The sequence below is a fragment of the Ailuropoda melanoleuca genome, chromosome 11 (genome assembly GCF_002007445.2).
Source record: "Ailuropoda melanoleuca isolate Jingjing chromosome 11, ASM200744v2, whole genome shotgun sequence".
NCBI classification, from domain to species: domain Eukaryota; kingdom Metazoa; phylum Chordata; class Mammalia; order Carnivora; family Ursidae; genus Ailuropoda; species Ailuropoda melanoleuca.
The window spans coordinates 44,751,110-44,766,050 of record NC_048228.1 but is presented as its reverse complement, the minus strand read 5'-3'; the positions used below and the strand labels follow the sequence as shown (position 1 = coordinate 44,766,050).

At 36.8% G+C, this 14,941-nt stretch overlaps 1 protein-coding gene across 11 annotated transcripts in view; it reads right to left on the bottom strand.

Annotated features, from left to right (window-relative positions):
* The window catches only part of LIN54 (lin-54 DREAM MuvB core complex component), an 80,342-nt gene that overhangs the window by 15,658 nt on the left and 49,743 nt on the right, over positions 1–14,941 (bottom strand). For 10 of the 11 annotated variants that reach the window (XM_019794426.2, XM_019794446.2, XM_011218845.3 and 7 more), the window contains one exon: positions 2,430–2,646. The exons of the other annotated variant lie outside the window; for it this stretch is intronic. In XM_019794426.2, the coding sequence (XP_019649985.1) occupies positions 2,430–2,646 (217 nt within the window). The remainder of the gene's footprint in view (positions 1–2,429; positions 2,647–14,941) is intronic. 11 annotated transcript variants of the gene reach the window in all.

Below are 14,941 nucleotides of genomic sequence, written 5' to 3'. Positions count from 1 at the left end.
AATGCTACACATTACCCATGGAAATGGGGATATATTGGTGTTACATAACTACGTCAACGGTCTGTATTTCTCCTCCTCCTCAACTTTTGAGCACAGTCCTACATTACTATTACTGCCATTTTCAGAGAAGCTGAAATAATCTTTTCTTTTTTAGTCTTGAACAGAAATTCTGAACAATCCTCTTAGAACAGCCTCCTTCCAAATTTTAGAAACCATACATCCAAGGCTTTTTAATTTATTAAAGTGACTTCCTTACCAAGATGGTAGGAGATTACATTCTAAAGAATTAACCATGAACTCTTCTGGATCTTTCTACTGTGCTGCCTGCTATCCAGCCAACCACGAACATGGTGGAGCCTGTGAATACTGGTTTTGTATGGCTTTGGTGAGAAATGTACAAGATGAGCCCAAGTCCCTTTCGCATAAGGAAATCCCTTATTGGAAATCAAGCCCTTAGAAAGACATATTAATACATTCGATGAACTAGATCAACTATTTTCATGTATCTCTAATAAAAATTATAAATTCATTATTCCTGTGAAATAATACATATTTTGTATACCTAGGTCTCTTATGGGATAGGAGAGCAAACAGAGAAAACTACGGGTGGACATAAGGGTAACCACATAGGTGGTTGTGGACATGAGTGGGTGGGAAGAGGGTAGATACAGGGAGAACTGAAGAAGTTGGAGAGACAGAAGGGAGGACAGAGAGGGAAACCTGAAAGTGGAAAGCAAAAAAGAAAGAAGCAGGGAAAAAGAAGGAGGTGTGTGTGTGTGAGGGATTTCCAGGAGGCAGAGAGCATATAGCGGTAGAAAGAGGCAGACAGACAGATATAAACTTGGAAAAGAAGGTACCAATAAATACACTAGAATTATGAACTGTCCAACCTATTCCTCCACTCTTCCTGGATCTTCAGCGTCTTTTCTACTTGTACCAAAGGCTTACTATTGAAAAGGAAGTTAGTAAAAACATTACACTGGAAATGGATCTCAGCATACGGCACACATACCAACACACACACATAAAATATAACCAACGGTACCTAACGGCTGCTTTATATCATGATGGCCATCTGAGTAAACCACATTTGTAGCACCTCTTTTAGTGACCTGCTAAGTTCAAGTACTGAGAGAATATAAAATTTGGCTCCCTTAGCACTACGCAAGTTTCATTTTCCTTTCATTAAGAACACCATAATAAAAGATTTTCTTCTAAAATCAGTTTAAAAAGGGATTAGAAAATATAATTACTTGATAGGTCTAATTTTAACAGAATACATACTAAAATACTATTTCCCTCATGTATCCTCTAGTTTCTCCCATCAGTAATTTAAAAAAATAAATTGGGGGCGCCTGGGTGGCACAGCGGTTAAGCGTCTGCCTTCAGCTCAGGGCGTGATCCCAGCGTTGTGGGATCGAGCCCCACATCAGGCTCCTCCGCTATGAGCCTGCTTCTTCCTCTCCCACTCCCCCTGCTTGTGTTCCCTCTCTCGCTGGCTGTCTCTGTCTCTGTCAAATAAATAAATAAAATCTTTAAAAAAAAAATAAATAAAAAAAAATAAATTGGTTTTCTCTTCAACAGTTTCCCTCAGGTGAACTAGCTATCAGCAATAGATAGCTCTAACCCTCTGATCCCTTAGTAAGTATGAAGAAGCAAACAAGTGGTCTTTAATTCCTCTATTTACATCCAGTAAATAACAAATCATTTACTTGCCACCAATTGCTTTTTGACATTGATGGGATATGCAGCAGTTTTCTAAGACAAAAAAATTTGGCCCTAAACTGTAAACTGTCCTGATCCTTTCACACCATTCAACTTCTCACAAGCAGATAAACATGGAGAGTGGTTGTGTGTGTGTCTGTGTATATGTACCAGGTGAGAGGAAGAGTTAAACACAAACAGAAAATGGAAGGATTATAAGCAGAAATACCCTCCAGGAAAAGTACAACTAGGCAAAATAACAGAATATTTTAATTGCTTTTTATTAGCAATTACAGATTCAAAATGAGTAAAGGATGAAAGTAGTATCAGGCTCTTATACCTTGCCTACCAGTCATTTCAGTTGATCCAAACCCTACCAAGCAGCTTCACAGTTTAGAAAATAAGAAAAATAATTCCGTTTCATCTAAATTTGTCCCACTCAGATCAATGACAGGCTTATAAACGAGCAACATAATGGCTCCCCCCAAAGTGATGAACAACGCTGATGGTCTGGTAGTAGAGTACACTGTGCACCCACTGCTGGCAGAGGGAAAGACTGTATTTATATACAACTAGGACTCTATTTTGCTGTCTTCTGCAATAGTTGCTGATGCGTACTCTCAGCTGAAATGCCATTCTTAATCAGGATTTCAGCAAGAAAAGGACCAATGTTCTTTAATAATGTTCAAAGAATTAATTACTGTTTTTAAAAAATGGTTACTAACCTTGCTGGAGAGGTTGAGTGTTTGTACTGGGATTCTGACTAACTGGCTGGCTTGAGCTACTGGCTGTGGTGGCAGTAACAAGTCGGACATAATGAAACTTGCTTCCAGGCACTTGAATCTGCTGGACATTGGGAGCAGTTGCCAGAGGAATAATTGTCTTAAACTGTGATGTGCTCACGCCTCCAACAGTGATGGTCTGCACAGCTGATTTCACTGCCTAGTAAACAATACAACATGGCTATCGTTAATCTGGGATTTAACTTTCCTACCCTTTTAACTTATGACAATCGCTCAAGTAAAAAAGTATGTTCCTGTATTTCATCAAAAGCTGTTGCAAGGAACAACCTGTTCAAAGAGAAATGAAAAGAATAGTAATGAATATAGGAGTGAAACCAAAATTAATGAGTTCTACCTTCCATCTCTAGTGGTTACTTCCTTGAGAATCCAGGTCAGATGACTTGCTATGAAGAAATTATTACTTAAGTTACAAGAACTTACTCAGTTTTGTTAATATGTATGAGTAAAGAATCATTTTAAAACTCCCAGAATTAAGCCTCATATTCAACACAGAGAAGGCGATGCAGACACTTGGCTTTATTGCTACCCACCAAATTAACTAGGACAAATTTCATTCTTACATCTTCTAAAAAAGAAAGAAACCCAAAAGAAAAGTCCATCTTATACCCTAAGTCTAGTCGATTCAATTGTATCTGCAGATAAAAATGTACCCACTAACGTATGGGTTTAAGGGGCCAAATTCGGTCCAAAATTACCCCAATTTTGGTTGTCTAAGGAAACTAATTTGGGGAGATTGAAACTTGAGTCAATATAATCATTTTAATAATTTTTAATCCTTTCCTTTATTCTGATAAACAGCAATGCGACTTCCCAAAAAGCGAAATGAAACATCAGAGGCAGAACTGAAGTCTTTCAAGATGTTTTCACTTGATGTTTAACCAACATACAACGGGTTCTTCTCCAAAGCAAAGGTCCAGATCAGATTCTCAACCGGTTCTACGGTATTATTTTATAAAGAATTACGTCCCCACCTATTCTTCAAAGAGCCCTCATGCTTTAAGACAACTGACATGATGGAGGAAATCTATATTATGTGAATAAATAATTTATGAAAGAATAATTCTTAAGAATCTGAACATTTTCATAAGAGCTCAGAAAAAAAGAGAGAGAGGAATACAGGCAATAGTCAAAGGAGATTACTTCAGCATAAAATGATTCACATCTTATCACTGGGCACGGACATCACCAAACAGATTTAAAACAAAGATAAGAGGCAACAGCCGCAACAGTCATGGGTTAAATGAAAACATAAAGCTTAAGAAAAGGGATAAAATGTTTACATATGGAAGCTATTGAAAAATCAAGCAAGCATGAGACAAAAATATACAGGGATGCAAGAGACGTAGCCCTTCCTATCACAGCTCCTAGGAAAAAAAATACTATCCTAAACAAGGGGCCTCAAGCATAGTAAATTTATCGGGTACTAGTATGTGTGAGGGACAGTGCTTTTAAAACTCTAAAGATGATCTGATTTAGATCTAGCAGCCACATTATGAGCTAGGTATAGCATGGCACGAGTACAGGGGCTGGTTTAGTGAAGTTTGCAGAGCATATCTTTTTCCGTCTCTTTACTTTCAACTTTCCTGCATCCCAAGCTTCAAGCTACAACTCTTACGAGATGTATATAATTGGGTCTTTAAAATAAAAATAAGATCTGACTGTATTTTTAAATCAGTATATGTCTGTTTACATCTTATATAGTTATATATTGAACATAGTTATTTAAAGATCTGGATTTAAATACACCATTGTACTGTTTCCTTTTTGAACCACCTGCCCTCTTCTGTTTCTTTTTTCTCTCCTTTCTTACCTTCTTTTGGGTTAAATATCTTATTATTTCATTCCCCCTCCCCATATTAGCTTTTTATTATACATTATGTTACTAATCTTTTAGTGGTCACCCTAGAGATGATGACGTACAAAGTAGGAATTAAATTAGTACTTCACACATCACCCAGGAAATGAAAGAACCATAGAACACTGACACCATTTACTCTTGCCCCATCTTTGCACTATGGTTAACTATTCTACGTGTAATTTTACCTCCACAAAACACTCATTTAAATACACCCACAAATTTACCCTTTCTGTTCTTCCTGTGTTTTCCTGCTTCGAAGCACAGATGATTTAGGATCGTTTTCCTTCTGCCTAAAGAACTCACTTGAGGATTTCCTTAAGTATGGGTTTGCTAATGAGGAATTCTCTCCATTTTATTTCTCGAAAAATGTCCAGTCCTTTATCGGTATCTACTTTATTGATAAACTCATCTATTAAACTCTATCTCTGTTTTAAGTTTCCAGTTTGAAAATATTCATCTGATTCTTTTTTTTCAATCAAAGCTTACTTGATGCACAATGTTACACCAGGTTCTGGTTCATCGGATTCATTCTTATAAGTTTCTAACTCTCTGTTGAAATTCTTCACCTTGTTAAATAAATTCCTGAATATATTATTCGTAGCTATTTTAAAAGTCTAAGTCTGAAAATTCCATTACCTATATTTCTTGGTTTTGAATAATTTTGTCTGGTTGCCTCATGTGCCTGATGATTTCTGACTAAATGCCAGACATTGTTTATGAAAAATTAAGCATAATTTGAGGCTCTGAATGATGTTATATTCCTCCAAAGAAAATTCACTTTGGCTTCTGGCAGGCATTTAAAAGCAGGGGCAGATTTTCCTAAACCAATCACAAATTGAGCTGATTTGAAGCAGAGCTTCAATCTTCCAGAGGCCCTGTCTATTTCTGGTTCACTCTTCCCCTATATAGTGGCCCTGACTAGGAATTGGGTCTTTACAGGCTTCCTTCGGGCCTGACTTCAAATTTTTGTTCATGAGATCTGTAAGACTGACAGATCCACTCAGCTCCTTAACTTTTCTGTAGCCACTTTTCGCTCATCATCTCAGTCTTTCAGCCACAACTTACAAATCAGCAAATGCCCTAAGAAGCGTTACAGTGAACATGAGGCTGACTTCTCCTAGGATTCCCTTTACTTCATGAATGTGGCCTCTGGGGTCCTGGCTCCCTTACTAGGTCTCCAATGACTTCAAACAGATTTTTAAAATATATTTTTTTCTGATTTTTAGTTGTTTTTGGTGAGACAGTTGGTCCACAACAAGTTAGTTCCACATAGTCAAAAACAGAAAATACCACCTGCCATGGGGCGCCTGGGTGGCACAGCGGTTAAGCGTCTGCCTTCGGCTCAGGGCGTGATCCCGGCATTATGGGATCGAGCCCCACATCAGGCTCCTCCGCTATGAGCCTGCTTCTTCCTCTCCCACACCCCCTGCTTGTGTTCCCTCTCTCGCTGGCTGTCTCTATCTCTGTCAAATAAATAAATAAAATCTTTAAAAAAAAAAAAAGAAAATACCACCTGCCAGGGTTTTAATCTAGGGTACAACATTCATTGTTGTATGACCTTGTGCAAGTAATTAAACTTCTCTGTGCCTAAGTTTTCTCAACTGAAAATGGGAAAATAATACCTTTTTTAACAGATTGCTATAAGGATTAAATGAGTTAAATTATATGAAGTACAAATAATAACTTATTACCTATTATAACAATAAATGTGAGCTGCTGTTTGTATCATCATTATGCCCATTACAGATGGGAGAAACTGAAGCTCGGAGAGATTACGAAACTTCCCCAAGGTCACAAAGCTAAAATGTAGCAGAGCCAGGATTTGAACCAGATCCAACTCCAAAGCTCATTCTTTTAAGTAGGACAACAAAATGCCTCCAGCTGTATATGCTTAATGAATAGTTATTAAATGACTAAATAAAAGTAAATAGTATCCAGTCCTCAAGAACTCCCTTAAGAACTAAAGTTGTATATTTGCCTCTAAGAAACACTGAAAGTATTTTTTTAATCAGTATGCTGAATAGAAGTATAAACACATTATTTAAATGTTTTTATTTTAAAACAATTTTGATTCACAAAAAGTTACAAAACTAATACAGAGTTCCCATGTATACTTTCCCCAAAAGAATAACATCTTACATAACCATAAAATATTATCAAAACCAGGAAATTGGTACAATACTATTAACTACAAAACAGAACTTATTCAGATTTCCCCAGTTTTTTAATGCATTTTTTGGGGATGTATACTAAAGATTGTATAGATTCATGTAATTAAATTACCATCAAGATACAAAATTGTTCCATCACCACAAAGAAACTCTCTTGCACTGCCTTTTATATTCACACCCTGTCCTACCAACCCCAACTCTTGACAACTACTGACTAAACTGCATTTTCCCAACACCTGAAATACTAGGTAACATGTAACAGTTACTATTTTTGCAAAAGACAGAGGCATTAGAATACACTTAATTTCCTTGAGAATGCACAAGTTGGTCTCTTCCTTGATGTACAGTAGTCTAAGAAACTCCATATGAATGCCTCTCTGAATACACCATATTACCAGAAAAATGGTTAATATGCATTCAATAAAAATCTTCAGGTATCTTTTGGGGCACCTGGGTGGCTCAGCTGGTTAAGGATCTCACTCTTGATTTTGGCTCAGGTCATGATCTCAGGGTTGGGGGACCATGTGGGGCTCTATCCTGGGCGTGGAGCCTGCTTGGGATTCTCTCTCTCTCCCTCTCCCTCTGCCCTGTCCCCTGGCTGCACATGCTCTCTCTCAAAAAAAAAAAAAATTTTTTTTAATTAAAAAAATTTTTTCAGGTTATCTCTATTTCCTAACATCCTTGACAGCTGGGTTAAAAAGCAACTATCTTAATTTAAGTTCAAAATAGGAACATTTAACACACATTAAGGGCTTCCCTCAAATACATGGACTTGAATGATTCTATTTGTATTATTTCCTAAACTATATCTTTCTTTTCTTTTTTTGGTAAAGATTTTATTTATTTATTTGAGAGAGAGAGTGAAAAACAGCATGAGAGGGGGGAGGGTCAGAGGGAGAAGCAGACTCCCCACTGGGCGGGGAGCCTGATGGGTGGCATGTCCTGGGACTCTGGGATCATGACCGGAGCTGAAGGCAGACACTTAAAACTGACTGAGCCACCCAGGCGCCCCTTTCCTAAGCTATTTCTATTTACAGATTAATACCCTAATTATGTGTTTATTTATTTAAATTTATTTTTATTTTTTATTAAAGATTTTATTTATTTATTTGACAGAGAGACAGCCAGTGAGAGAGGAAACACAAGCAGGGGGAGTGGGAGAGGAAGAAGCAGGCTCCCAGCAGAGCAGGGAGCCCGATGTGGGGCTCGATCCCAGAACCCTGGAATCACGCCCTGAGCCGAAGGCAGACGCTTAATGACTGAGCCACCCAGGCGCCCCTAATTATGTGTTTAAAATAAATTTCTTTGAACATTATTTCCCAATTAGCAAATGGCAAAAGTCCTTGCTTAACTGAAGTTTACCTAAAAGGAAAGAAAACACTCTTCTAGTTCTGCAAATGAGGATTCTTATTCTATTTGGTGAAGTTGGAGGGAGGGAGGAAGGGAGGGGGAGAGAGAGGGAGAGAAAAGGGTCCCAAGAACAATGAGTTCGTAGGGTTCCATATTTGGTTCTGTTTGTCAATATTGCTTAGAAATCATTGTTTGGACAATATGGGCTTTGGTTCCAGTTAGTCTCAATCATGTGTGTATTTTGGCAAGTAACCCAACGCTTCTTTATATATCTTTGTTTCTCTATGGTACAAGGGAGAACACTACCACTAAATGAAATCTATATAGCACTTTGAGACAGCTGCATAAATTGTTTAATCTACTAAAAACCAGAACAATATTTTCCTTAAAGCTAATTGGGCAGTATTTACTAAAGTGTATTTGTTTCATTAAACATTAGCTCTTCAGGATTAAATATTACGTGAAACAGCCTACTCTGCCAAATTAATTTATGAAACCCTAAGGTAAACAAAGTTAACCAAGAGCCTTCTCAGAACCCTTACTATATGCTAATGACCACTATAAATTTCCTAGATGGATATGGTATATGGTGTTTCTCAAACTTACTTAACCGTAGCATTGGGGGAGGGGCGGATTTTTCTTTTTTTTAAAAAATATATTGGTGCCAAGAGAAAGGCAGATGGTATCATGTAAAGACATGCTTTACATGAAATAGCTTTTCACAAGAAGTTGTAATAAAGAATGGCAGAGCAGACATAATGAATCCTAAGCAACCTGCACCATAAAAATTTGTGAAATCTCTTAAAATAGCAATTCATGTATATTTCTACATAGAACATGACTTAAGACTCATTTTGAATCTAGGTAAATTAAATGGCAGCTAATTTTGGCATACTTTTAAAAGAGGAAAGAGCTTATGTTTTTCTTTTTTATTAAAATACAGTTGACATATAACATTATATTAGTTTTTAGGTCTACAGAATAATCTCATATATATATGAAAATATATATATAAAATACATATGAAAAATAAATATAATATATATATATATTTTAAATATTTTATTTATTTATTTGAAAGAGAGAGAGCACAAGCAGGGAGAGCAGCAGGCTGAGGGAGAAGCAGACTCCCTCTGAGCAGGGAACCTGATGGAGGGCTCAATCCCAGGACCATGGGATCATGACCTGAGCCGAAGGCAGATGCTTAACCAACTGAGCCACCCAGGTGCCCCCATATATGTATATATTGCAAACTGATTACCACAACGATTACCACAACAAGTTAGCATCCATCACTGGGCATAATGAAGTATTTCTTGTGATGAGGACTTCTGAGACCTACTCTCTTAAGCGACTTTCAAATATACACTACAGTATCGTTAACTAAAGCCATCATGCTGTACATTACATTCCCAGAACTTATTTATTTTACAACTGGAACTTTGGACATTTTGATCACCTTCACCCATTTCACCCACCACCAACCCCACCCCACAGCAAACACCAATCTGTTCTCTGTATCTATGAGTTCATTTTTCTTTTTCTTTTTTAAGTCCATGTATAAGTAAGATCACAGTTTTGTCTTTCTGTGTCTGACTTACTTCATTTAGCATAATGCCCTCAAGGTTTTCATGGTGTGGCAAATGGCAAGATTTTATTCTTTTTTTTAATGGCCAAATACCATTCCATTATATATATATATGACACACACATACATATATATATATATATAATGGAATGGTATTTGGCCATTATATATATATATGTATGTGTGTGTGTCTGTGTGCATATCTCACGTCTTCTTTATCCATTCATCTGTCAATGGACACTTGGGTTGTTTTCATGTCTTGGCTATTGCAAATAATGCTACAAAAAACATGGTGTGGCAAATGGCAAGATTTTATTCTTTTTCTTAATGGCCAAATACTATCCCATTATATATATATATATGACATACATATATATATGTATGTGTGTGTGTGTCTGTGTGTATATCTCACATCTTCTTTATCCATTCATTTGTCAATGGACACTTGAGTTGTTTTCACGTCTTGGCTATTGCAAATAATGCTACAAAAAACATCGGAGTGCAGACATATTTTCAAGATGGTGATCTTACTTCCTTCAGATAAATACCCAGAAGTGGAATTACTGGATTATATGGTGGAGTTCTATTTTCAATTTTGGGGGGAACCTCCATATTGTTTTCCATAATGGCTATGCCAATTTACATTACCACCAACAGTGCACTAGTGTTCCCTTGACATCCTCACCAACACTGTCTTTGCTAATAGCCATTCTAACGTGTATAAGGTAACATCTCATTGTGGTTTTAATTTGCATTTCCCAGGTGATTAGTCACGCTGAGCATCTTTTCATGTACCTGTTGGCCATTTGTATATCGTCTTTGGAAAAAACGTCTATTCAGTTCCTCTGCCCATTTTTTAATTGGATTGTTTGGTTTTTCTCCATTGAGTTTCATGTGTTCTTTATATGTTTTCAGTATTACCCTTTATCAGTTACATGATTTGCAAATATTTTCTCCCATTTCATAGGTCACTTTTCCATTGTGTTGATGGTTTTCTTTATTGTGCTTTTTAGTTTGATGCAGTCCCACTTACTTTTGTTTTTGTTGCCTTTGCTTTTGGTGTCAAATCCAAAAAATCATTGCCAAGACTGATGTCAAAGACCCCTGTTATTTTCTTCTAGGAGTTACGTGGTTTCAGGTCTTATGTTTACAGCTTTAATCTATTTTGAGTTTATTCTTGTATATGATGTAAGATAATAGTAGTTTCATTCTTTTGTATGTAGCTATCCAGTTTTCCTAAACCATTTTACTAAAATAAGTATTTTTCTCCCATTCCACATTTTTGGCTCCTTTGTCATAAATTAATGACTATGTATGTGTGGGTTTATGTCTAAGCTTTCTATTCTGTGCCACCGATCTGTGTATCTGTGTTTATGCCAATACCATACTGTTTTGATTACTATGGGTTCGTAATATAGTTTGAAATCAGGAATTTGTAGGGTTCCATATTAATATGGTTTTTAAAAAAGATTTATTTATTTTAGAAAGAGAGAGAAAGAAGAGCTCACACACATGTGAGTTGGGGGAGGGGCAAGAGAGAATCTTCAAGCAAACTCCCTGCTGAGCACGGGGCCCAACGTGGGGCTCAATCCCACGACCCATGAGATGGTGACCTGAGATGAAACCAAGAGTCAGACGTTCAAGTGACTGAGCCACCCAGGCACCCCCATATTAATATGGTCTTTAAAAATTTGTGACAGCATGTTTATAGAGCTTATCATCATGGAAAAACTGTTTACATTACCCTAATTACCAAACTTCAGTTTATTTAAATAAATAAACCTACCAAGAAGCAAATTTGCAAGCTTTAAAATGTTTCCAGACTAAGAGACAAATGAGAAAATAAAAGATAAATATTATATATATTATATGACTAATGACAGAGTGAAACCTTGAAATGAATACCAGAACTTTCAGCACTGTTTTATTGACTGGTGAAATATTATGAAATAGCTGCAAGGCATTCTTTTGCTATTTTTTCACAGATATTAACCCAACTTATGTTTTATTTATAGTTATGAATTACAGTGACAAGGATGAGTAATTGAAATATATTACTATCCATGGAAGCATTCAAAGAAAGGGTCAAATGACTGTAACAGGCAAAATTAGACAACCTGCTTTATAAGCATCAGCCTTATACAAATCAGAAACCAGCCCTACTGAAGATTAAAACATTGTCAAGATAGGATAAATAAAACAGTATGGGACTGGCCTAGGAGTAGAGTACTAAAGATCATAAGAATAGATAAAAGAACCTATTCAACAAAGAAATGAACAAAGAAAAAAAGAGACAAAAACCACTCTTAAATACAAAGAACAAGTTGGTGGTTGCCAGAGGGGAGGTGGGTGGGAGGATGGGTGAAATAAAGAGGATTAAGAGCACACTTAATTGTGATGAGCACTGAATAATGTACAGAATTGTTGTATCATTATATTGCACACCTAAACTAATATCACGCTGTATGTTAATTATACTTCAGGGGTGCCTGGGTGGCTCAGTCGTTAAGTGTCTGCCTTCAGCTCAGGTCATGATCCCAGCCTTCTGGGATGGAGGCACGTATCGGGCTCCCTGCTCAGCGGGAAGCCTGCTTCTCCCTCTCCCTCTGTTTGTGTTCCCTCTCTAGCAAATAAATAAATAAAAAATCTTTAAAAAAAACAAAACTATAGTTCAATAACAAAAAGGGAGAGAAAAAAGGAAAAAAAATTACAGAACAATGAAAATTAACTATAGCTATAGATTATGACAGAGGTGAATCTTAGATATTATGTTGTAAAGCAAGTTTCAAATTATTAAATTTGGTATTATAACGAAAATAATTTTGAACTATTTGGAGAATTAAAGAAAAATAACCTATATATAGAATAGTTCATGATGAAAGTTGGCATCTCAAATCAACCGAGAATGGTGAGCTATTCAATAAGTGAATTAGCTATTTGGTCTGAAGAAAAAAAGCTGGATCCCTATAACTCATTCTGTGTAATAAATTTCAAATCGATCAAAGATTTAATCTAAAAAAAAAACCAAAACCAAAAACCCAAAAAACAAAACCAATACTGGCATAAAGCCAGACACACAGACCAATGAAACAGAATAGAGTCTACAAAGAAACCTGCACATATATGGTCAAACGATTTTTAACCAGGGTGCCAAGACCATTCAATGTGGAAAAGACAAATGGTACCAGGAAAACTGGATATCCACATGCAGAAGACTGACAATGACTCCTTTCTCAACATCATATACAAAAATTAACACAAAAGGGATCCACGATCTAAATTTCAGATCTAATACTAAAAAACTCTTACAAGAAAACATAGGGCACCAAAGTTCATAGAAGAGGGAGTGCAGAAGACATAAAGACATGGATAATTTTTTAAAATATAAATCTTGGGGTGCCTGGGTGGCTCAGTCGTTAAGCATCTGCCTTCAGCTCAGGGTGTGATCCCAGGGTCCTGGGATTGAGCCCCACATCGGGCTCCCTGCTCCGCTGGGAGCCTGCTTCTTCCTCTCCCACTCCCCTGCTTGTAATCCCTCTTTCGCTGGCTGGCTCTCTCTCTGTCAAATAAATAAATAAAATCTTTAAAAAATAAATAAATAAAATAAAATAAAAATCTATGTGAGATCTTTTAATCAATTAGAGTGGCAAAGACTAAAAATGACTGATTAAACAGGAGAGCACAGAAACAGACTCACATAAATATGATCAACTGATCTCCGACAAAGGAGCAAAAATAATTCAACAGAGATACTGTTTTCAATAAATGGTACTAGAACAATAGGACATCCACATACAAAAAAGTGTATCTCAACATAGACACCTTTCATATGGACTCAGAACTAAAACTATAAAATTATGAAACAATACAACTCCTGGGAGATAACACAGGAGAAATGTAGTTTACCTTGGGTTTGGTGATGAGTTTTTAGATGCAATACCAAAAGCACAATCCATGAAAGAAAAAACTGGTAAGTCAAACTTCATTAAAATTACAAATTTCTGCTCTGCAAAGGATACTGCTAAGAGTATAAAAGATAAGCCACACACTGGGAGAAAGTATCTGTAAAACGCGTAAAGTCTCAAGATAAAGGACCCATCTGGGTTCCATTCCAGAAATTACTGAAGCTAAACAGCGCCACAAGAATGCAACCAGTCTATGAAAAACTATAGAATATAAACAACCCAATTTTTTTTTAAAGGGCAAGAGAGGGGCGCCTGGGTGGCACAGCGGTTAAGCTTCTGCCTTCGGCTCAGGGCGTGATCCCGGCATTATGGGATCGAGCCCCACATCAGGCTCTTCTGCTATGAGCCTGCTTTTTCCTCTCCCACTCCCCCTGCTTGTGTTCCCTCTCTCGCTGGCTGTCTCTATCTCTGTCGAATAAATAAAATAAAATCTTTAAAAAATAATAATAAATAAAGGGCAAGAGAAAAAAAAGGAAGATGAAAAAACTAAGAGAAATAGTGATCATTCACAAACTTATCTGATCCCAAATTCAAACACAGTGTAAAAATAAATATAATGATTAGGGAAATGCAAATTAACTAGGTATTTAATGGCATTAAAGGAATGTGGGTAAGTTAAAAAAAAAAGTGTCCCTATCTGTTATATACATAAAGAAATACCTACAGATGAAAAGACATGATTTACTTTAAAAAAAAAAAGTCGGAGGAGGTTGTAGATGAAAATAAGGTAAAGATGATAATTCCAAAGTTGGATAAAGGGTACATGTACATGGGGATTAATTATACTATCCTAACTTTTTAATATTTTTAGACTTTTAATATTTAATTTTAGGGGCGCCTGGGTGGCACAGTCAGTTAAGCGTCTGACTCTTGGTTTTAGCTCAGGTTGTGATCTCAGGGTCCTGAGATCAAGCCCTGTGTTGGGCTCCGCACTCAGCATGGAGTCTGCTTAAGTCTCTTTTCCTCTCCCTCTGCCCCTCCCCCCCACCAGCTTGCTCATGCTCTTTCTCTCTAAAGTAAATAAATACATCTTAAAAAAATTTAGTTTAAAGTTTCTATAGTAAAGGGGCACCTGGGTGGTTCAGTGAGTTAAGCAGCTGCCTGTGGCTCAGGTCATGATCCCAGGGTCTTGAGATCGAGTCCCACTTCGGGCTCTTTGCTCAGTAGGGAGCCTGCTTCTCCCCTGCCTGCCGCTCCCCCTGCTTATGCTCTTTCTCTGACAAATAAATAAATAAAATCGTAAAAAAAAAAGTTTCTATAGTAAAAGGTGTTAATAATATGGCCACAGGACCCCAAAGGTATTCAATCAACATAATCATAAAAGCATAAAACAAAACCAATATAACGGAAAAGAGAATAAATTCTCAGTCATTTATTCCTTCTGCTCCTATAACCTGGCTAATGGGTACTGGTATAAGGAGCTAAAAACAAAATAAAGCTTTAGGCAACAGAATCCCAATGGAACCTATAACTTATAATCATCTCAACTCCAACTCTCATTA